This window comes from Chiloscyllium plagiosum, unplaced genomic scaffold (assembly GCF_037043375.1).
Source record: "Chiloscyllium plagiosum isolate Xiang-an unplaced genomic scaffold, Cpla_swu_hap1 HiC_scaffold_33, whole genome shotgun sequence".
Lineage (NCBI taxonomy): Eukaryota > Metazoa > Chordata > Chondrichthyes > Orectolobiformes > Hemiscylliidae > Chiloscyllium > Chiloscyllium plagiosum.
This window is the reverse complement of record NW_028270171.1, coordinates 25,468,753-25,492,988: the sequence shown is the minus strand read 5'-3', so window position 1 is coordinate 25,492,988 and position 24,236 is coordinate 25,468,753. Positions and strand designations below refer to the sequence as shown.

The window sequence follows — 24,236 nt, the reverse complement described above, 5'->3', positions numbered from 1 at the left end:
CTGCAAATCATATTAAATAATTAAATTAGGGGATTTTCCTTCTCAAAGGGAGGACTCCTTTAAAATAGTGTTTTCTTAATATTCCATATTTAGTATTTCCTGTACTATTGCATTACAGTACTAACCTGTTTTCTGCAAGTGTAAAATAAAACAAAATTGGGCACCACACCATCCTCTTATGAGTATAAATGTTTTTGAAAATAAGATTTTGTGTTATGCAAGAACATTAAACCTTCAAATGGAAGTGGGCAAGGGGACAATGGTAATCTATTAATATGGTCGCTACCATGGCCCTTGGCTGAATGTGTTTAACTAGATGATTGGCATAGCATGGGTGACCATTCCCCAAAATAAGGTATGTCAACAGGGAATGAGTTGATTGAGTAGCATAACATCCCTGATATTGAGCCAGAAGGCCTGGGTTCAAGTCCTAATTATTCCAAAAGTGACAGTGTCATACGGAAGAGGCACTTCCAAGTCTGAGTCAACTTATTTATATTTATCCCACTTTCCAGTACTTGGTCATAGTCTTGAATGTTATGATATTTACAGGGCTTATCCACCTACATTTTTTAAAAAGTAGTGAGAATTCCCACCTCTACTGCTCTCCCAGGCGGTGTATTCCAGATTCCCACACTCTTGACTGCAAGCATTTTTCCTCAAATCCTCTCCGTTAATGCCCCTCACCTTAAAATAATGTCTCCCTCATTATTGGCTCCACAACCACCTGATGAAGCTAGTGCTTCCAAATAAACTGATGGACTATAACCTGGTGTTGTGTGTGGATTTTTAACTTTGTACACCCCAGTCCAACACCGGCACCTCCATTAGTATTGATCCTTCAATTGAGGGGGAATAGCTGCTTATTCATTCTGTCTATGCCCCTCAATCTTACAAACCATAAACAGGCCTGCCCTCAGCCTTCTCTGCTCTGAAGAAAACAACCCCAACCTATCCAGCATCTCACACCTGTAAAGTGCCAACTCAGGCAACACCTTGGTCATTCTTCTCTGCAAACCCTACAGTGCAATCACATCCTTCCTAGTGTGGTAACCAGAACCTCGCTTCGTCCTCCAACTTTGGCCTAACTAAAGGTTTTATAACTCCACCATAACCTCCCTGCTCTTATATAATCTCTGTCAGAAATCACACGACACCAGGTTCTAGTCCAACAGGTTTATTTGAAATCACAAGCTTTTGGAGTGTAGCCTCTTCGCCGGGTGCCTGATAAAAGGGCTACACTCTGAAAGCTTGTGATTTCAAATAAACCTGTTGGGACTAGAACCTGGTGTAGTGTGACTTCTGACTTTGTCCACCCCAGTCCAATACTGGCACCTCCACATCGTGGCTACGTAATAATTTATGCCTCTGCTAATAAAAACAAATATTCTTCTTAACCACCATATTAACCTTTGTGTCCTGCTATTCATTGAGTACTCCCTTGTCTTGTTCCACAGTGCATCACCTCACACGTTTCAGGGTTAAATTCCAGCTTCCACTGATTTACAGTGTGTCACTTCATATCCAAACAGTGGATTAAAAATATCTAGATGTTAGGGAGAGGAGAAAGAGGGGAAACAAGCCACTATCTTCTTGGGAAAAGACCAGGAGGTCCCTTAAACCAGCAAGAAAGAAGAACAAAGACTGATACCACCAGAAACAGCATGATTTGGGGCAGCACAGTGGCTCAGTGGTTAGCACTGCTGCCTCACAGCACCAGGGACCTAGGTTCGATTCTAATCTCGGGCGACTGTCTGTGTGGAGTTTGCACATTCTCCCCGTGTCTTCGTGGGTTTCCTCCCACAGTCCAAAGATGTGCAGGTCAAGTGAATTGGCCATGCTAAATTGCCCATAGTTTTAGGTGCGTTAGTCAGAGGGAAATGGGTCTGGGTGGGTTGCTCTTCGGGGGGGGGTCAGTGTGACTTTTGTTGGGCCGAAGGGTCTGTTTCCACACTGTAGGAAATCTAATTAAAAAAAAGTCAGGGATGAATGCTCTACAACTTCAAAACTGCCATCCATGCTTTTCCATTCTACAGAACAGCTTCGGGATTGGTGAAACTTTCAATGTGTCAGGTCGTATACCTTTTTAGTCTAATTCACTGATGTGTCATATCTAAACTACTGCTAATTCAATTAATTAGCTGAAAAATTGCTACAAGTTGTTGACTGTCTATATTAAGTTATTATGATCAGAGACCCTCAAAAAATCAACACTTGCTGGTCATCTTTTTCTGTTCCATTAAGCATACAGTTGACGCTGAACTGAAAAGTGCTGTTCAGACATGTCTGGTGCTTCTCTCATCTCAGAGCAACAGCCTTTCCTCATTAAGTACATTTTTAAAAAAGCATTCTACATCCCCTTTCAATGGGTGAGTAAACACATTTAATCAATTGTACTTGAGGTAGAGAGATTGAGAGATAGCTGAGCGGTGGAAGAGGGGGAAAAGTAACTGCTGCTCCACTCCACTGGGATCTAACTGCAGGAGCAGATCCACTCAGAATGAAACATACCCATGTTTGGCAAAAGGAGTGTGTTGAAAGTAAATGCTTTATTTACACAAGAAAATGTACAAGTATGCTAATTATACAAGAATTATGCAAAAACAGACAAGGATACAGAATGCCAATAACCAAACTGCATATTGATATTAACCAGTAAATATTGTTTTAAACAATTTTTATGTATAAAGGTTCACCTTGAGCCATAGCCTGGTGTTAGATTTTGGTCCCAAAAGCACAGGACGAGACACCTCATGCAAATAATTGTTCTTTACAAACATGAACTTGATGGTGAGTCTGTATAGCTTATTCCACCAAGGAGTGGGGCATCACAGTTGAGCCTGATCAATTTACATCTGATAAAATTGTACAGTGTAGGACACAGGTTAGCAAATTTAAATGTGCTGCCTTGCTTTGCTCCCCCACTGCATTTCTTATTCCCCCACTGCATTTCTTATTCCACAGTTCTGAGTGTCAACCTGCTCCCCTGTCTGGCTTCTGCTGCTGCTCTCTAACTGGAAGTCTGCCCACAACATGTGGATTGCCTGACACTTTATTCTTTCTGGACTGGGAGGAGGGGAGAGAAACCATCACCACTGCCTAGCACTGCTCCTGGCAGGAATTCTACATGTGGGTAAACTACATCTGGTTTCCATATGATGGGATCATTGTTGGGGCATGTTTGCTATTAATCCATAGATTTACTCATCATGTAAGTGAGCTTAAACCCAACCAAATAAACAAAGAAGCAAGCAATTTTGTGACAAAAGTTGCAGGACAGCAGAGCAATAGGTCATTTGAAACTGCAGTTATTTTCTTTGATTGTTACTATTGCATACTCATGTGAAGTGGGGGAAGCATAGCTTCCGCAATAGAAGTTTAAGGGGATTTTGTAATTTATGAAGCCACTTTTGCCCTGTGTCCTGTTCAGATAACTGGATGCAGAGAATAATATAATAATAGTGGTCAGTATGCAGTAGATACCTGTATAATTCAACATGCAGACATGGAAGCTCTCGAAAAAGTCTTTATTCACCAAGAGCAGCAAAGTCACAAAGGGAATTGAAAGTGCATTAAACATGCGGTTTTAATTTTGGTAGATCGTTAACTGCAATCAGTCAGAGAGCAATAGGCATCTTCCATGGAATGCTGCATTGCATCACTGCACATCCAGACAGCTGTGTGTTGGGGCTGTGCAATAACTACTCACACGTCAGTGAGAGAAACCGAGCCCACCATGAAGAAGGCAGCAGCTCCTTCTGGCCCACACTCCATTTTTTGGTCCTTTTGCTCTGGGCCTTTAAACAGATACCCGATTGTCTTTGGCCCATTTCTTTAAGGTTCGGATTATGTATTCCACCTGAGGATTCCCAGTATTCCGAAGAAGATGGAGAACTTCTCTCATGGTGTCCCTAGTAAAGAAGCACAATAATTTAGTGAGGTCTGGTCATGAAAAAGAACACATACCATCCCTCCATTGTTCTGTGCTAATCTCTTCCACTGCAGAGGAGGGCAACAATGGCTACTGGCTAACCCCCAAAGTATCTATCTAGCTCTATAACTCTGATTTCTTGACAGTCCCCAATTTTAATCGCTCCATGTCTACAACTGCCTGGGCCTTTAACTCTGGAAGTTTCTCTATGAACCTCACCTCTCTTTATTCCTTAAAGAGATTCTCTTTGGTCATTAGCTTATAATATGACTTTATTTGGTTTGATGTTGAATTTTGCATCCTTGGATATTTTATTATTGTAAAACTGCTACATGGATGTAACTTGCTGCTGCAATTGTTGTAACAAATGGAAATCTACTGGTACTTTGCCCAAGTAGACTTTACCTAATTCTTAAAAAGTTATCCTTGGGATGTGTGCATTGTTGGTTGTGTATTTATTGCTCATCTCAAATTTCCCTTGAGGCGGTAGTGCTGTGCTGCTTTCTTGAAGCACTGCACTCTATGTATTGAAGACAGGCCAACAATGCCATTAGGGAGTGAGTTTCAGGATTGTGACCCAGCAATACTGGAAGAAAGGCGATATACTTCCAAGCAAGGGTGATTAGTGGCTTGGATAGGAACTTACAGTTGGTGGTGTTCCAATGTACCTCATGTCCTTGTCCTTCCAAATGAAAGTGCTCAAGGGTTTGGAAGGTGCTGTCTAAGAAGCTTAGTCAAATTTCAACATAGCTACTACTAAATATTGGTGATGGACGGATGTTTCTGGATCGGTGCCAATCAAACAAGTGCTCGTTCTTAGATGGTGTCAAGCTTCAAGTGTTGTTGGAGTTATTCTTATCCAGGCAAGTGGAGAGCATCTACCTCACTCTGAACTTGCGCCTTATAGATGCTGGACAGGATTTGGGGACTCCGGTGGTGAGTTACTTGTACAGGATTCCTGGCCTCTGGTCTGCTCTGTTAGCCACAGCATTTATATGGCTCATCCAGTTCAATTTCTGGACGATGGTAACCCCAGGATGTTGACCGTGTCGCAGTGATGGTAATACCATCGAATGTTAAGAGATGATGGTTGGATTTTCTCTTGTTAGAAGTGGTCATTGCCTTGCACTTGTGTGGCACAACTGTTATATGCCACTTTTCAGCCCGAGCCTGGATACTTACTATCCTAATTTTAACGAGGACTGCCTCAGTATCTGAGGAATTGCAAAATCATCATCAAACATCCCCACAGCCGACTTTATTATGGCAGAATGGTCACTGGTTTGGCCAAGGACATTACCCTGAGAAACTCATACAGGTATATCCAGGAATGGAGATGACTAAACTCCAACAATCACAATCATCTTCCTTTGCGCCAAGTATGACTCCAAACAGTGAAGAATATTCCCAGATTTCCACTGGCTCACCAGATATCATTTGTCCCTTGTTGGTTCCCTCACCACCTGCTGCAAATCCAGCAATGTCCTTTGGAACTGAACAAGTCTGTTCAGTCGTGCTGCTACTGAGCTACTCTTGATGGTGGACATTAAAAACCCAAACCAGGGGAGTCTGCATTCTTGCCACCCTCATGGCTTCCTCTAGATACTGTTCAACATGAAGAATATTGATTCATCGGCCTGGGTGATAGAACGTGGTAATCAGCAGGAAGTTTACTTGACAAGTTTGACCTGATGCCATGAGACCTCATGGGGGTTAGAAGTCATTGATAAGGATAGCTAGAGCAACTCCATCCTGTCTATATACCACACTGTCATCTAATGTCTGTCATGCCATTGGGACAGGATATAAGCAGGGATGGTAATGGCAGTGTCTGGGACACAATCACACTCTTGGGAGTCATACCTTACAGACAATGAGACTGTTGTTGTTCATCTCCGAGACAGCTTTCCCAATATTAGCACTAATCCCCAATATTACTAAAGAGGACTTTGCAGAGTTGACCAGGCTATGTTTGAGTTGTTATTTCTACTGCCTCTGTCAATACCAGCTGGTCAATCCAGTTTCATTTATTTTTTGAGACTTTCCAGTAATTGTTCTAACTGACAAGGCAATTTATAGGGCAAGACAGTGAACAGGCTACCTGTGCCTCATACTTTGACCTCTATGTTCTTTTGTAAAAAAACAATCACCAAACAATACATGTTCTGCCACTGGTACTTCAATGCATATACCTCATCCAAGCCATTTTGGCCTTGCGCTTGGTGTGCTCAATCTAAGGTTCTGTGTCCTGGATAACATTCTCAAGAATCTACTTTCAAAATGCTGTGAACATAGAGTCATAGAGATGTACAGCACAGAAACAGACCCTTCGGTCCAATCTGTCCATGCCGACCAATATCCCAACTCAATCGAGCATCTTCATATATTACACCGGAGAGGTGGCTCATGCCCCAACAAAAGCTGCCTTCATTATATCATTGATATTATCCTGAAAAAGATTAGTGTTGCTCTGCTCCCTCTTTGCCTGATACATTCCCCATTCTGCTTGGTTGACTGGTTGCCTGACTTGCATGTAATTCATAAGAAATCAGATAGTGTTCCAGAGTGACAGTCTGGATGATTGCCCACCTCCCTCACACCAGCCTGAAATGCTGAGATTAATTGCAGTAGCCTATTACTACCTTGATTGAAACCAAATTGGGGCAGCATGGTGGCTCAGTGGTTAGCACTATTGCCTCACAGTACCCGGAAGCAGGGTTCAATTCCAGCCTCGAGTAACTGTGTGTGTGGAGTTTGCACATTCTCCCTGTGTCTGCATGGGCTTCCTCCAGGGGCTCCAGTTTCCTCCCACTATCCAAAGATCACGTGAATTGGCCATGCTAAATTGCCCATAGTGTTCACGGATCTGTAGGTTTGTTGCAGTAGTCAGGGGTAAATGTAGGGGAATGGGTCTCGGTGGATTACTCTTCGGACGTTGGTGTGGGCTTGTTGGGCCGAAGGGCCTGTTTCCACACTGTAGGGATTTTATGATTCTAATTACATCAACCCAAAATGTTATATCATAGACAATAACACGGATGAAGTCATTCAGCCCAGCATGTCTGTTGATGGTCCTTTAAAAGACCTATCAAATTAGCTTTACTTCCCCACAACTCTTTAAAAAAAAGTGGAAAAGAAACTTTTACAAAGTTACTATAGATTCTGCTACCTCAACCTTCTGACAGAACATTACAGATTTTAACAAGTTGCTGTATTTTAAAAAATATAATCTCATCTTCCATCTGTTCCTTTTGCCAATTATTTTAGATCCTTGGCATCTCACTCTGACCTTCCCGCTCAAAACTCCTCAAAATTTCAAACACCTATTAAATCTCACCTTGATTTTCTTTGTCCCAAGATAAAGCAATCCCATCTTCTCCGGTATCTCTCCATAATTGAAATTGCTCAATCCAAGAGATTTACCCCGGTATTACTCTGTTTAAATGGGTCTGCAACTCATTGGATGAATTGACTGAGCTGTCAGGTACACTATAATAAATCTTGTGTTACTTTGCACTTTATTTCCTTTGTTGGAGCTTCCTTGACAGGTCATCATACCAGAGGTGGATGCTCATGCAGACAATCTGCTGCCCCACCATTCTTGCTCTATAATTGGCTGCTGGGAGATTACAAGAAAGCTAGCCTGACTTTTACTTTGCTTGCCATCGCTTCATTTGGAGGGAATGGCATGGGTTTGGTGTTTAGCCAATGCCTGTGCCAAGCTTCAAGAAGTACAGCAAAAACAAAATCCACTGCTAGCAAAGAATCATGGGAAGGAACATACAGTTCGAGCTTCAGCCAAACATTCAGTAGTTTTATCTGTCACAAAGAGAACACTGATGGTCAGTGATAAAAAGATTTAGTGTCAGATTGGGAGCGCCTGCAAGCGAATTTCCCACTCCACTGACTGCCTGATCCAAGCTTTCCTGAGCAGGAGTCAGCAAGAAAAACCTGACGTGGGAAGGAGTTAAATCTCTCAGAGAAACCATCCAGCCAAACAGATGGGTTAGCACTGAGGTGTGCTGGGCAAGACCTGTTGCCAGAAAATTCCACTTTGAACATGTACAAAAATGATGGCTCCATCGAGCCTGGTGCAAACTTATGATGGCTCTGGCATTATAATTAAGTACTTCTTACTCTGTACATCTCACTCTCAGCCATCAGCTCTTACAGCTATGCAATGTCCTGGGAGACAGAAAAATAAAAACAGAGAAAAACGCAAGAGAATTCCTTTCCCAGCCCTTGGTGGTTTGAAGAAGACAATAAATGTACCATACCACAACTCTGGTGTACTGATGGCATAACAACATTGCCTGCATTCACTGCCCCAGGCAAACAAGTTGCAGCAGAATAACTGCTATGAGAAAGAGATTCACCCACCATCTGTTCTACCCTTAACTCTCATCCAAATCACAGGAAGGTCAGAGTATAAAGCAGTGTCAAGGAGACCTACATTAGTTAACAGAAGGAGCACATTCAGATAAAAGGGAATAAATGTGTTGAACAATCTGTCTGAGAAGTGATAGAGTGAATGCATGAGGGAGATAAGTTACTAAGAGTCAAAATAGTACTTTTCATCTTTATCCATTAGGAACTTAATTTCGAGAGACTTTTTTAAAAAACTGCTCACTTCTGAACAGATTGGATTTAATAAAAAGACAAAGTGCTGGAGAAGCTCAGCAGGTCTCACAGTATATGTGGAAAGAGAAACAGAATTAATATTTTGAGTCCATTTTGAGTCTTCTTTTGTCTTAAAAATGATAATTAGAATGATTATTACTGGACTCCTCCCAAATGTGTAACTCTGGTTCTGCTTAAAGCAGCAGTGGGCCTCCCATGTTGTGTCATGACAGCAACTAACCACTTACTGTTATTAACTCAGTTGCATCACAGGCTGCTTGCAACTGTGAGAAGTCACCAAACCAGATATTATCATTGGCACTAACTTAAAAAGACTATTACATAAAAAGCAATACAGTTGAGCAATGGGAGGCAAGGAAGTGGTGCCTAGACTAACTACATGCTTTGAGTGGGAAAGGAAAGGCATCAAAGCTTGAATTTCATGGATGACTAAAGAAATCAGGGTTAAAATTCAAAATTCAAAAGGAAGCTCATGATTCATAAGTGTCAAGAATCAAGAGGGAAGCTGAGAAGGAATAAAGGAGGGGCAAAAGAATGCATGAGGATATTTTACATTGATCCCAGAAAGATGATGAAATACTGGTTCAACTTTTCATTTAAAAAATAGCAACTCTAATAATACAGCACTCCTTGGCACTTCACTGAAGTATCAGCAAAGATTGGATTAATGAGTAGGATAACAGCAAATTTCAGGAGGTCAAAGGCTTTTGAAATAGGCAGACACATGACAGATCAAATATAATCTAGAGATTCAGTATTTTTAGCTGTCACAAAGAGAACACTGATGGTCAGTGATAAAAAGAATTAGTGCCAGAGTGAGAGCGCCTGCAAGCAAATTTCCCACTCCACTGATTGCCTGATCCAAGCTTTCCTGAGCAGGAGTCAGCAAGAAAAACCTTACGTGGGAAGGAGTTAAATCTCCCAGAGAAACCCATCTTGCCAAACAGATGGGTTAGCACTGAGGTATGCTGGAAAATTCCACTTTGAACATGTACAAAAATGATGGCTCCATCAAGCCTGGTGCAAACTTATGATGGCTCTGGCATTATAATTAAGCACTTCTTACTCTGTACATCTCACTCTCAGCCATCAGCTCTTACAGCTATGCAATGTCCTGGGAGACAGAAAAATAAAAACAGAGAAAAACGCAAGAGAATTCCTTTCCCAACCCTAAGTCCTAAGTGATACGTTTTTGGAGGAACATTTTGGGAGTGAAGGGATCAACAAAAGGGCGGGGGGGGGGGGGTGAAAAAAAGGAATATTTTAATCCAGCGGATTACTTGAAAAGTAGGTGGAAACACACCCAATATTAACTTTCAAAGAGAGGCACTGCATATATTAAGAATTTTGCAGAAACATGCATAAGGGGTGGGATTAATTGGGTAACTCTTTTAAATGGCTATTACAGACACAATATACCAGCTGAATTCCTGTGTTGTATGAGTGGATAATAACCTGATAGGCAGCAAGAATTTAGAGCACACTAGAGGATTTCACAATCATTGTAAACAGCCACGTTTATAATGGACAATTGACACCATGTGATCAGCCTAGGTGTTACAAACCTGTCAATCATTATTTACATGGCAGGAAGCCTTCTGCAAAACATAGAGCAGTTTCTACAGCTCTGTTAGTTTCTAACACACAAATATGTAAGTGTTTGAAATGAACCTTGTTCCTGGAGTTACTCACTTTGGTTCCCGGCCCGCTAAAATCATTTGAAAAATCCCAACACATGCACCACGTTTTCCTTCCCAGTACTCCGGATTTGGATCCAGGCGCTCAAGCACATCAAAAGCTTTTGCAGCATAGTAGAATTGTCCCATCTGAAAGGAAAACGATATTACAGCTGAAGTCTATCGAATTCACCAGTTTAAATTTGATTTAACAAAATACATTTATTTTTTGAAGCTTGTCACCTTCACTAAATCTGTCAGGATTGAATTTTTTTTTAAATGACAAAGGGAAGAGAATTTGCATGGGACCCACAGTACAGAAATAATCTATTTGGCCCATATGTCCCTGCTAGTTTTTATACACCAAACGAGTGTTCACCCAGTCTAATATCCTGTATGTGGCTGCAATTCCAGATTATTTCTCTAGTCAATGAAAACCAACATCAGGAACAGGACATGCAATCAGTATTGCCGTTGGACATGCTCTCAGTATCAAGGCTGTGTCAGTGCTGGGTGTTGGGACTCACACTGTCCTCAATGTATTAAAATGTAGATCAAGAGATGATCAAAATTTAAACAATTTTTGCGTGAATAAAGTGGAGGAGCATTAACTGATGGCAATGTTGATTGTACAAAGATAGTCTTACAATGAAAGGAAGCAAAAAGCATAAGCAGCAAGTGATAGACAGGACTAAGCCATTCCACAATCCACAGATCAGATCTGCTTAGGCACTGCAATCCTGCCACATCAAGCTATGAATTGTGATATGCTATTAAACAACTCATTGGAGGAGGTGACCCCACAAATATCCCCATCTTTAATAATGGAGGAGCCTAACACATCAGTACAAAAGATAAGGCTGAAGCATTTGTCATAATTGCCAGCTGGAAGTGCTGAGTGAAAATGATCCATCTCAGCATCATTGGTGTCAGTCTCCAGCTAATTCAATTCACTCTATAGGATATCAAGGAACAGCTGAAGGCATTGGATATCACGAAAGCTATGAACCTGATAACTATCTGGCAATAATGCTTGAGAAGTGTGTTCCAGAACTTGCCATATTCGCAGCCAAAGGTATTCCACTATAGTTCAATATTAGCATTTATCCAACAATATGGAAATGTCAAATACCTGTATACTAAAGCTGGACAGATCAAGCCTGTTACCACACCATCAATTTACTCTTGATCATGAATAAAGTGATGGCATTTCCCTTCTGCAATTGTATCAAGCACCACTGGCTTAACAGTACAGTCTGCACGGCTACAGCCTTGGTCCTCATTTGGGGGCGAGGTGGTGCGGTGCGTGTGCGCATATATAGCAAAAGTAGAGTCAACAGAAACCTCTTCACTGTTTGGAGTTATATCTAGCACAAAGGAATACAGTTGTGGCAGTTGAAGATCACTCATCTCAGCTCCGAGACGTCTCTGCAGAAGTTTCCTTAGGCCCAAAACCCAACCATCTTCTGCTGTTTCAGCAGTGATGTTCTCTTCATAAGGTGAGAACTGGGGATGTTCATTGATGGCTGCAGAATGTTTATACTATTTGTGACTCCTCAAATTCTAAAGAAGTCCATTTCCAAATACAGTGGACACTGAGACAATATCGAGGCTTTAGCTATCAAGTGGCAAGAAACATTACTTAAGTGTCAGGCAATGAGCATCTCCAATAAGAGATGATCTAACCATCACCTTTCTGAATCCTCTCTCATCAACATCCTAGGGGGTTTCCATTGTCTAGAAACTTATCAACAACATTCAAGAAGCTTGACATCATCCAGGACAAAGCAGCCCCTCTCATTGGCAATACATCTTCAATCATTCACTGTCTCCACTGCGATGAACTATAACAGCATTGAATACCATCTAGAGATGTACTGGAGAAATTCACCAAGGCATCAACGACAGCACTTTCCAAATCCACAACCACTATCTGGGCAGGAGAATGGGGTTGAGAAACATATCAGTTATGATTGAATTGCGAGGCAGATCCAAGGGCCAAAAGGCCTGATTCTGCTCCTATATTTTACAGTCTTATGGGGTCAGTTGATAGAGTGTTCCAATTTAAAGGCACCAATAAACAGCTTCAGATCACATAAGCTGCATCCTTCAACCCAACAAGAAGTCTATGACTTTTCAGTCCAGGAGGATGCAGAACTTTGGCAGAAAGATGCTCTTGTTGACACAGCAGTAAGTAGATTTTGGGTGGCCTCACAATTCAGTGATGAGCATCCATGTGCTACTCCAGGCTAATTAGGTAAGACACGAGGTCTTCTTCCCCAAGGACAGCAGAAGACCTCTCTGCCTAACCAAGGAAATCTGGACAGAGAAGGTCAACAAATTTGCAGTCATCCAGCGAAAGTGGTAACACTGCCTCAAGTAAATCAATGGCTTTCTCCACTCAACAGGTAAGTACCACACTTCAGTTCCCCAAAGACAGCAACTAGAAAGTGGGTGAGGCAGGAGTATGGCTGCTGGTGTGGGAGGGCTCATCACACTTAGAAATGGGTTGAGGCTACATTCTCCCATTGGATAGGAATAACGGCTTTGTCAAAGGGCATAAGCTTGGCACTGATGATCCTTGCAAAACAGGAGTTACAAGCAGCTACCACACAAGCTGAATAGGCATATCGGGTGACAAACATTACTCTTTCACATTTCCACCTCCAAGATTAGCAGGGTCCCAATCCTGCTGCCCATGAAGGAGGTAGTTTCTAGAATTTGCAGGGTACCTCAACAGATGCTTGGTTGTAGCTGGTGAGACAGGAGTTCAGTTACAAGAAGTGAGTAGCTTAATGACCAACTATGAGGAGCTACAGGTGAGCATAGGATGTAGTGCTTCTGTGTTCTCCACTGTACCTACCTCAATCCAAACAGCATTCGAATCTGTAGATCCTACGTGAATGGGAGAAAATTGCTGATCTCCTTTTATTCTCTCACCCAGGTCAAGCACATGACAGAACTGCTATTTCTGGGGGGACATTTAGAGAGGAGGAATGTCCTGAGGGTGCAGTGACACTTTATTCCCCAGTATAATCCAACAGTGGAAATAATTTCATCTCAGTGAGTATAGATCACAAGTTTCCACCTATTGTTAATGGCTCTTTGGCAGTGCAGGAGTGTCACAGGTCACATCAAGGGCTGGTTACAGGCAACAATGGCATACGTGGCTATATTTTGCACATTCTAGAAGTACCAGGTCTTAGAGGAAAGGGGTCAAAACTCAAGCAGAGATCAATGGCATTAGTGCAGGTTGAATGTGAAGTTTATTTGGTTGGATGGGTGCGGTGCAAAGAGACGTCAATATCAAGTGTGCATGTTTGTCTGTAGATTGATAAAATATCTATAAGAGCAGGGCACACCCAAGCAAATATCAAAATTCAGTTTTGAATTTCTGGAAGTTTTGCAAAAGTAAATTTGAACTGCTTATTACTAGAATCCATTGAAGCACTAATTGTTCCTTAGAGCCTGTCACACTTACCTTGTAGCAGTCATTAGCCAAGAGCTGCAATAGACTGAAGGATTCTCCTGATGTCTCCATCTTCAAATAAAGCTCCCATGCCAGGCGGGGCTTCTTGTTCATGATATCTGTGAAGGTAGAAAAAACATACTGGCAACTTTTGACATGCACTCAGCACCAGGACTTTAAACAAACACGAAAATTGGCAAAGTGGGGATTGGAACATTAAATTTACTGCATAAATGAGATAATCCTCATGTGACAAAGAATTTCCTCCAAAACTATCCTCAGTGATTTTGAGTGTATTCAAATTTAATATCACAAATGCACAGAGGAACAAGGGATCACTTAGATCTATTTAGTCAGTCATTGTCACTTGACCCTTCCTTATAAGGGTAACATAAACATAAAACTTCAGACTCTGGTCAATGTTTCACAATATGGTTCTAATCTAAGATCACATCACCTCTGCAGTAGAGAAAGCACTATTCAGTCCATTATGCCCTTGCTAACCCTGTGAGACTGCTATTTATTCAATCTTCTTCTGCATCTCCCCTTTGAATCACTCATGTTTTGACAACTTGTAAGACAGACTTCAAGATGACACAAGGAGCTTCTTTCTGTCCCCTGCATCATACTCACAGAAGAGCTGATTGAGAGGATGCAGAAAGGTGCCAGTTAGAAGGCAATTTTCAACCTGCTTGTGAGTAGGGAACATACTGGGAGTATTTGCTATTAGCATATCACTGAAGGCACTGATTAGCAGTTTGGGGCATTTGATGAGCAACTTGCCCCAACAAAGGGGAAATGTCTCAAGCTTTTGGTTTGAGTCTGCTGAATCACAGAGACCAGAGAGGTCAAAGCGAAGTTAGGTAAGGGCATTTTGCGACCTCTAAAATTCACTATATGCATCTCTCGACTAGGGAAGACAGCATTCAGCCTCCTGCTCTGGATGGAGTCGTTCCCTAGAAGTTCTCACTGAGAGAGTGCTATGAGCTCTCTCTCAATTGTACCACTTGACTACAGGCAGTCCCTGGGTTGCAAACAGATTTTGTTCCAGAGTCTGGTTGCAAATCAATTTGTATGCAAATCAGAATATTAAAGGATATTCAACAATAGGAAGGATGTGGAAGTATTCGAAAAAGTGCAGAGGAGATTTACCAGGATGTTGCCTGGCCTGGAGGGAAGGTCTTATGAGGAAAGGCTGAGAGACTTGGATCTGTTCTCACTGGAGGTATGATAGAGACATACAAGATGATTAGGGGATTGGATAGGGTAGACAGTGAATGTCTCTTTCTGAGGACGATGACATCAGCTTGTATGAGGGGGCACAGCTACAAATTAAGGGGTGATAGATTTAAGACAGATGTCAGAGTCAGGTTCTTTACTCAGAGAATGGTACGGTCGTGGAATGCCCTGCCTGCCATTGTAGTTTAATTCAGCCACATTAGGGACATTTAAATGATCCTTGGATAAGCACATGGATGATGATGGGATAGTGTTGGGGGATGGGCTTAGATTAGTTCACAGGGTCGGTGCAACATCGAGGACCGAAGGGCCTGTTCTGCACTGTAAAATTCTATGTTCTAATATTAAAAAGGATGCTCAACAAAAGTTCAACCTGCATAAACATGTATCAAGGCTGCATTGTTTTGTACGCCGAAACACCCGTTATTACCGAGCAAGTTTTAGTTTTGGCTCAGTCAGGAACTGACCAAATAAAAGTTCACTATTGATAAATGAAGGCAAAAGTAACCAACACTAGAGAGATATGAAGGCAGTGCAATTCTTCAAAATGACTGCACTTTTCAAACAGTTTAGATTAGATTACTTACAGTGTGGAAACAGGCCCTTCGGCCCAACAAGTCCACACCGACCCTCCGAACAGCAACCCACCCAGACCCATTCCCCTATAATTACCCTTTCACTTAACACTACGGGCAATTTAGCATGGCCAATTCACCTAACCTGTACATTTTTGGACTGTGGGAGGAAACCGGAGCACCCGGAGGAAACCCATGCAGATACGGGGAGAATGTGCAAACTCCACATAGACAGTTGCCTGAGGCGGGAAATGAACCCGGGTCTCTGGCACTGTGAGGCAGCAGTGCTAACCACTGTGCCACCGTGCTGCCCATATTATGGAGCTTCAAAATAAATACAAAAAAAATTGTAAATACTCAGCAGGTCAGGAAGTATCTGTGGAGAGAAACAGTTATTATTTCAGATCAATGACCCTTCATCACTAATCAATCTGACATGTCAACTCTGTTTATCTCCATACATGCTGCCAGAACTTCTGGGTATTTGCAACATTTTTTTTTGTTTTCATTTAAGTATTTCAATATGTAAAAGGTTTTGTTTTTGTAGTCATGGAGCTCTACTTACAGCAACGGGCCAGCCAGCTGAGGTAAATGTAGTCATTCTTCAGCTTCTCACTCTGAATCAGCTGAAAAACCTATTAATTTTAAAGAAGTACGAAGTTCAGAGAGAAGAAATGCTGTATTAGTAAATTCTGTGTATCAAGCCATGCACAATGGCAAGGTTCCAGGTTCAGTGGGTGACCTGTGTTGAGTCATCTCATGCAGTAAGGGTACACTTGGACTCACTGTGCTCATCTAAGGAGCAGCAAGAATAACTACTGTCAGAACATTCAGTCGCTATCCAGTGATTCTTTCTGGAAAGCTCATGTGTGAATGTCAGAGTTCAAATGTGATTTGTTTCATGGTCAAAATATTTAATTATCACAATGAAGAATACCAGCTGAGTAAAATGCTAAAGGAAACAATGACATAAACTGATTCAAAACGAGAAAGTGAAAAGGGAAACAAAACCCCAACTTCTCCAGCCAGATACTTGAGGTCAAAAGCAACCTACAGCTTCCTCAGTTCAGCAAGAACAAAATACCATGGAAAAGTGATGGTTCAATTTGAATGGTTCAAACTGAACAAAGGGTTGAACATAAAAGGAATTTAAAAAAAAATTCTGAACCTATATCATGGCTTATGCAATACAAACACAATTGCTATAAAGTTAAAAATCACACAACACCAGGTTATAGTCCAATATATTTAATTGGAAGCACTAGCTTTCAGAGCGCTGCTCCTTCATCAGGTGGTTGTGGAGTACACAATTGTAAGACACAGAATTTATAGCAATTGTTATTAAAGGTGCTGTAAAAATACAAGTTGACAATTTTGTTAATCAATGATGGTAGTTGTTTTACAAAGATTTTGGTAACCTGCCCTAATGTCTCCTGATCTGATCTGGCTCAGTGCCAGTGATTTATACTCCTGTCAATTGTTTGAGGATACTTTACCACTTTAAAGACACCATATCAATGCAAAGTGATGCTGGGGTTGGTTCAAGTTTAGCAATCAATGCCTTCAAGAGAAGAAGATTAGTGAGAATCAGCCATTTTCTTCACGGTATACAGAATGAACAACCCAAAGAAGAAAATCCAAACTTCTACCATCATGGAGGAACCTGGTTTAAATCGCTGTTTCCACTACTTCCTCAAGTTGCTAACTGTGACAGAATTTACTGCTCTTGATTTGGTATTCATCTACCATTCAGGCAACAGCGCACTTCAAATCTCCAAGCCCAGAGAGAGTTTAAACAGGGGACATCAATGAGGAAGGAGAACAAATGGGAGCAGGTGGAGTTGGAGTCCCACACATTATCTGGTCAGCTCCCCTGCATACAAATCAGTGGAAAGTAAAACAGGGCTGAATATTTTAGGGACAGTCATTCTAAGGATTACCCTTTTTTACATCTGTACCGAAGCTCAAAGTTCTGCTGATATATATTGATGCTGGGAAGTAATTTTTTGAAAAATCTTGATCAAAAGCTGGAGCACGTTTGCCAGGAAGAGTGTCTGAAGCAAAGATGCAGGATTCAATTAACCAATTCAACAAGAATTCAATGTCTCAATCAAAAGACACAAGTATTTTGTAAACACAGGATTAAAATAGTAAATGGGCATTTTCAATGATCATATCGCCTAAGAATCCCTAGCACCGAAATCTTGGAACTGAGATGATGACCTCTAGCAATAATAATATTTTTTGTGCTTGCTATGACACCAATGAATCGAGAGCATTCCTCCCATTTGAGTTGTAATTTACTGCTCATTTTTCTGAAAAGGAATATATTCAGGAGAACCTCTCTAAGTTTTTATGAAAAAAATACACAATTTCTATAAACAACTCTAGGAGCTGTGGAACAGGACTAGTTTTTAAGTAACTGCCCTGCCTGAGGAGAAAGCAATAAGAATCACTCTCTTCAGGCTAGTCTTTAATTCTCAGGAAGCAGTGATATCTGTGCTGTAGCTTCTCAGGTTCCTATCATTTATGTTGGAGCTCACAGACTTGCCCAAAATGATCCTCTTGCTTATCTAGCTGTTTCAAAGTGTTTTTGATGGTAGTGTGAGTCCCCAGTCAGTGGTGATGGAAGAAAGGTGTCCCATTGGTGTCAAAGAATCATTAAAGCTAAATTTAGCATACTGATCAGTTATATATGCCCTGAACCAATAGGGCATGTTGTTCAGAGAAACATATTGCACAGGGAAGCCCATTTATTTTTCCTTGTTAATAGCATGATTATTGCTAATGTGGTTTAGTGTGGATTTAGAATACTTGTAATACATTCATCCTCCCAAAGAGATCCCAGCAACTCTAAAGGGAGGTCTGTGGAATCTCTAGAATTGTAACCCAAATTACAAAGCCAGATTGCAGCTCAAGTTCCTGAATGACTTACCTCCTCAGCCTCTTTGAAGTTGCCAACAGCTGCTTTTGCCTGTGCATAGTTGAAGTTAAAGAGGTCATCATTATAGAAGTAACTCTGTTTAAAAAAAAGAGAGTGGGTCATATTGTGCAGGCTCTTAATATAACACCACAACTAAGACAAAGTGAACCCAGTTTTCTGTTTACAGAACAAATGCTATTGAAAATCAGGTGGCTGAAGAGATTAAATCTTCCCCCTCATCCTGCAAAACACTCAATGTATTTTTTGAACATGCTATTTTCTTTTATCTTCAGATCTTTCTTCCATCACACCTATTGCATGAGTGCTGTCCTCCCAAGCCAGTTTCACAAGATCTGCATGGTTAATGTTGATTTTCCCTTTGCCCATCCATCTGCTTGTGGAGAGGAGGAATATCTTCCTTCCTTCACCGCCTCGGGCAACTGTCTGTGTAGTGTTTGCACATTTTCCCTGTGTCTGTGTGGGTTTCCTCCGGGTGCTCCAGTTTCCTCCCACAGTCCAGAGATGTGCAGGTTAGGTGAATTGGCCACGTTAAATTGCCCTTAGTGTTAGGTGGATTAGTCAGGGGTGGGTTTCTCTTTGGTGGATCGGTGTGGACTTGTTGGGCTGAAGAGCCTGTTTCCACACTGTAGGTAATCTAATCTAATCTGTGCTATACCATGATGGTCTACTGTTCAGTCCTATTCTATGCAAACATGCCAATGTGTCAAAGAGTGCATCTGTTAACAGCTGCTCCTCATTCTCAGAGAGATGGTAGTCTACTGTTGTGGGAAAAAGTCCAGGGCTTGTTCCCCACTTTGATCTTTCAGACTCTGTAAATTTAGAGGTTTAAATTATGGATTGATAGAGTGGAAATAAAGCCTCATTCCAAATTGAAATTCAGGTTATTGGCAACAAGTGCTACCATTTAAGTGCAATCAGAACATTTTATCACTGTTGTGAGCCCATTATCAGTTAGGACCTATCCCAATTCATAACATAGCTTGTGAAGACTGCAGTCCCTTTACGCACAATATGAAAACTGGAGGATACAGAGCAAGGCATATTCACAATCATTTCCAATATGAAAGGAAAACATCTCCAAGAAAGACTGGTATTAGTTTTTGATCAAGCAACCTATAAATCTTGTTCATCACTAATTACTCAGATGGAACTGTGCTCAATGGCACAGCAAATTGCTGCTATGACCTGATGAAACTTACCACTCAGCTGAATGATGCTTCTAGCTGGTGATGCATTACTTCAGAAAGGAAGGAATAGAGAGGAAAGATAACCTCAAACCAATCTTAATAGGATACACCAAACCATGAATTTTATTTATTATTCCTACATTACAGCAGTAACTGCATTTAAAAGTAATTCAATAACTGCAAAATACTTTGGGATGTCCTATGGTTGTGAAAGGTCCTATACAGAGGAACCTTGATTATCCAGCATGCAATTATCCAGCAATATTGCAAGGTCCCGATGCTTGGCTAAACTATGTTAACCAGCATTCAATTATCTGGAAGTCAATTAACCGAACTAAATACTCCCTGACTGTGTCCTTCGGAAAATTGATGTTCCTCTGTATATTGCTACACAATAGCGGCATTCAAGATGGCAACATTATTTTTCAAGGGCAATCAGTTGCAGATGACGGAATTTGAATTTAATAAAAATCTGGAATTACGAGTCTTAATGATGACCATGAATCCATTGCAGATTGTTGGAAAATGCATGTACTTCGCTGATGTCCTTTAGGGAAACAAACTGCCATTCTTACCTGATCAGGCATATATGTGACTCCAGACCTACAGCAATGTGGTTGACTCTGAACTGTCCTCTGGAATGGGCAATAAAGCATCGAGCACTGCCTTTACCCAATGAATGAATAAAAGGAATTCATTCCAGAACAAAATACAGAATTTGCATGTCACTTTTGGTTCTTTTGTCAATGCATTTAAATTTCTATTTTGTGGTTAAAAAGAAGCATCTGCCAATATTCTGTCATTGGAAACAGTTTCTCCTGATTTAAACTATTGAAATGGATTATTTTGGAGGGCTCTACATTTTCTCTAAATCTTATCAGATCTAAAAACCTAATTTGGTTTTAGTCAATCTAAACCTTCAAGCTAAATTTGAATCTCCATGAAGACTGTATTTTGTAATCTCTTACTCCTAATTTCTCCGCCTCTGCCATATCTGCTCCCAGGAGGAGCAGTTTCACTCCAGGATATCCCAGGTGGCCTCCTATTTAAAGAAACTGCAATTTCCCCTCCCACGTGGTCAACAATGCCCTTCAGCGTATATCCTCCACTTTTGATACCTCTGCGCTTGAACCCCATTCCTCCAACCGCAACAAGGATAGAACGCCCCAGACTTCACCTTCCACCTCACTAATCTCGGGATACAACGCATTATCCTCTGCCAATTTCCGCCAGCTACAATCAGACCTCACCACTAGAGATATATTTTCCTCCCCATCCTATCTGTATTTTACGGAGACCATTCCCTCCATGACTCCCTCGTTAGGTCCACATCCCCCACCAACCCACATTCTATTCCCAGCACCTTCTCTTGCTGTTGCAAGATGTGTAAAACCAGCCCCAAAACCTCCCCCCTCATCACTGTTCAAGTTTTCAAAGGATCTTTTTACATCTGGCAGAGATTTCCTGATCATCTAAACACCTCATCCACTGTATCCGTTGCTCTCGATGTGGTCTCTACATTGGGGAGACAGGATGCCAACTCACAGAACGTTTCAGGGAACATCGCTGGCACACACGCACCAACAATCCCACTGCCCTGTGGCCGACCACTTGAACTCTCCCTCCCACTCCACCAAGAACATATAAGTCCTGGGCCTTCTCCACCACCAAATCCAAGTCATCCGATGCCAGGAGGGAGAATGCCTCATCTTCTGCCTTGGGACCCTCCAACCACATGGTATTAATGTCAACTTCACCAGTTTCCTCACCTCCCATCCCCCCACCTCACCCAGATCTAACCCTCCAACTTGGCACTACCGTCTGACCTGGTCTACCTGTCCATCTTCCTTCCCACCTATCCGCTCCACCCTCCCCTCAGACATATCACCATCAACCCCACCTGCACCTCCCTATCACCTTCCCAGCTACTTTCACCCCAAACCCACCCTCCTATTTATCTGTCAGTCCCCATCTCCATTTCTGATGAAGGGCTTATGCCCGAAACGCTGACTCTCCTGCTTGTTGGATGCTGCCTGACCTGTTGTGCTTTTCCAGCACCACAATATTTGACTCAGATCTTTGATCGCCTATTCATTTTACTCATTTCTATAAATATCTCAATTCTAATAATACCACGATGGCTGCCACACATTCACTGGTCCTATACTCAAGATAGCGGAGATCTCTGTGCATCTTCAATTTTGTCTCTTGCGTATCCCCAATGTTCAATGGTCCACTACGGGAGGGTGTTCCTTCAGTTACCTAGGTGCTATTTTCTCCCTAATTTTCTTCTATTTCTGACTCCTCACTTAACACGCTCTTTGCAATCTATTTTGTTTGTGAAGATTTTGACCATGTTTAATGTTTCCTATATGTCTCAGTCTTAGACATTAATATCACTCCCGTGAAGTGTCTTAAAAAGCTTTACTACACTAAAGGTACTAAAAAAAGTAGATTGTAGCTTATACATTGGTCAGATTTAATCCAGAATAGCCTCTGACTTCATTTGCTGTTGAAAATGAGTCCGTAAGCAGCTGGTACCAACTCCAGAAAGAAGAAATTCTACAATCATAAGACACAGGAGCAACAATAGGCCATTTGGTCCACTGAATCCATTCTGCGAATAACGAGATCATGTATGATCTGGTAATCATCAACTCCATTTTCCTGCTTTTTTGCCATGATTCCCTTACTGATTATAAATCAGTCTATGTCAGCTTTGGAATATTCTTAACATCACAGTCGTGAGAGCCCTCTGAAGTAAAGAATTCCACAGAGAAGAACTTCTTCCTGATCTGGGTTACATGTCGAAATGAGCTTACTCTGAGATTATGCCCTCTGATCCTAGACTCTCTCACAAGAGAGCAATCTGTCTGCTTATAGCCTGCCAAGTCCTTTAAGAATCTTATATGTTTCAATAAGGTCACCTCCCATTTTTCTAAATGCTGATGAGTGCAAGCCAAAACTACGCAACCTCTCCTCATAAGAAAATCCCTCCATGCCAAGAATTAACCTATTGATCGGTCTCTGGACTGAATCCAATTTCAGTACAAGATCCCTTCGAGAAGGAAAACCATCCACAGTATTGTAAGTGTGATTTGACCATGACTTTCTATAGTTTTCATAAGACCTTTCTATTTTTATCCTCCAGTTCCATTTGAAGTAAAGGCTAACATTCCATTTGCATTCCTTATTACTGGCCAAACTTGGATTCTAGCTTTTCCTAAATTTATGCACAAGGACTCACAAATTCCTCTACTGCAGTCTGCATTTAAATTAATATGCAGCTCTTGTATCTTCTTGCCAAAGTGCACATACTCACATTTTCCAACATTATATTCCATCTGCTAAGTTTATAGCCTTAAATTTTCTATTTATTAAATTCCACTATGATACGACCTCAATCAGTGTGCACATAACTGCATACAGTTTCAGACTCCCCTTATCTGTATAAACATTTTGCCCAACCACAAAACAGAGGTTTCAATCTGGGAGGGGAAAAATAAGTCACTCTTGGGATTTGGGGGTCATTAGTCAAGTTGCCTTTCAAAAGGTAGTGACAAATCTTCCTTTTGAACCACTGGTAGCAATTTGAAAGAGGAATGGCTTTCTATGAAAAAGGCATGACCCAAGAATCCATGGAAAGCACCCTCTCCTCAATTATGAGGTTGTTGATTCAAGTCCCATTCAAGGCTGACACTCCAGTGTAGTACTGAGGCAGAGCTACGTTGGTTTCTCTTCTTCTGGATAAGTCATTAACTGACATCCTGTCTTTCTCCCAGAAGGAAAATCAAAGTTGCAGTGATAACAATTTTGAAGAAGAAGAGGTGTTATCCTTGGTGTCACAGCTGATGTTTACCCCTAAACCAAGTTCACTGAAAGCAGTTTAGCTGGTCAGAAGATTCTCGTTTATAAGAGAATGATGGGCATAAAGTGGTTGTATATTTCCTATATTACACTTTGAAAATATCCCACTGGCTGTAAAAGATTTGAAGTGTCCTATGGTTACTAAAGCCACAATGTAAATGCAAGTCCTTCACTTCAGAGAGTCTGTATAAAGCTAGCTATGCTGGTGTGGGATTGTAGACACATATAGGCCAGACAGGGTAAGGCAACAGTGAATCATCAGTTTTGAACCACAATCCAATAGCTTATGATCACTTTTACTAGTTAAAATAAATTCAAATTCTCAACCTGTCGTGATGGAATTTACATTTCTTTTCCATGGATAATTAATCCAGGTTGCTGGGATATTAGTCCAGTAACATAATCACAACAGCAGTTTCCTCCTCCTCCATCACTTGACTATCCTCTCAATACATGGCCATATGGAGGAGGTGAGAGAATCTGGAAGAATGGAGACAATAGCAACAAAAAAAAACACGACTGACCTTGACAGAGTTTAAATAGATCAAAACATCCTCAAACTGCTTCAGTAGAAAAAAACAGGAGGCCATACACTGACGTCCAGGGATGGTATCTGAAAATAAGATGGGAGTTTTATAAAGAATTAAGAATACAGCACACGCAAAGCTGAACTATGGTCCAGCTAGGTGTAAAAGCTAATTCCCTGG

At 41.3% G+C, this 24,236-nt stretch overlaps 1 protein-coding gene across 3 annotated transcripts in view; it reads right to left on the bottom strand.

The window, feature by feature from the left end:
- Nucleotides 1-2,531: 2,531 nt before the first annotated feature.
- The window catches only part of ift56 (intraflagellar transport 56), a 90,832-nt gene continuing 69,127 nt past the window's right edge, over nucleotides 2,532-24,236 (bottom strand). For all 3 annotated transcript variants that reach the window (XM_043679964.2, XM_087978381.1, XM_043679965.2), the window contains 6 exons: nucleotides 24,054-24,142; nucleotides 18,467-18,550; nucleotides 16,097-16,166; nucleotides 13,730-13,836; nucleotides 10,265-10,398; nucleotides 2,532-3,911 (listed from right to left, as the gene is read on the bottom strand). In XM_043679964.2, coding sequence (XP_043535899.1) covers nucleotides 3,800-3,911; nucleotides 10,265-10,398; nucleotides 13,730-13,836; nucleotides 16,097-16,166; nucleotides 18,467-18,550; nucleotides 24,054-24,142 — 596 coding nt within the window. In that variant the 3' untranslated portion in view covers nucleotides 2,532-3,799. The remainder of the gene's footprint in view (nucleotides 3,912-10,264; nucleotides 10,399-13,729; nucleotides 13,837-16,096; nucleotides 16,167-18,466; nucleotides 18,551-24,053; nucleotides 24,143-24,236) is intronic.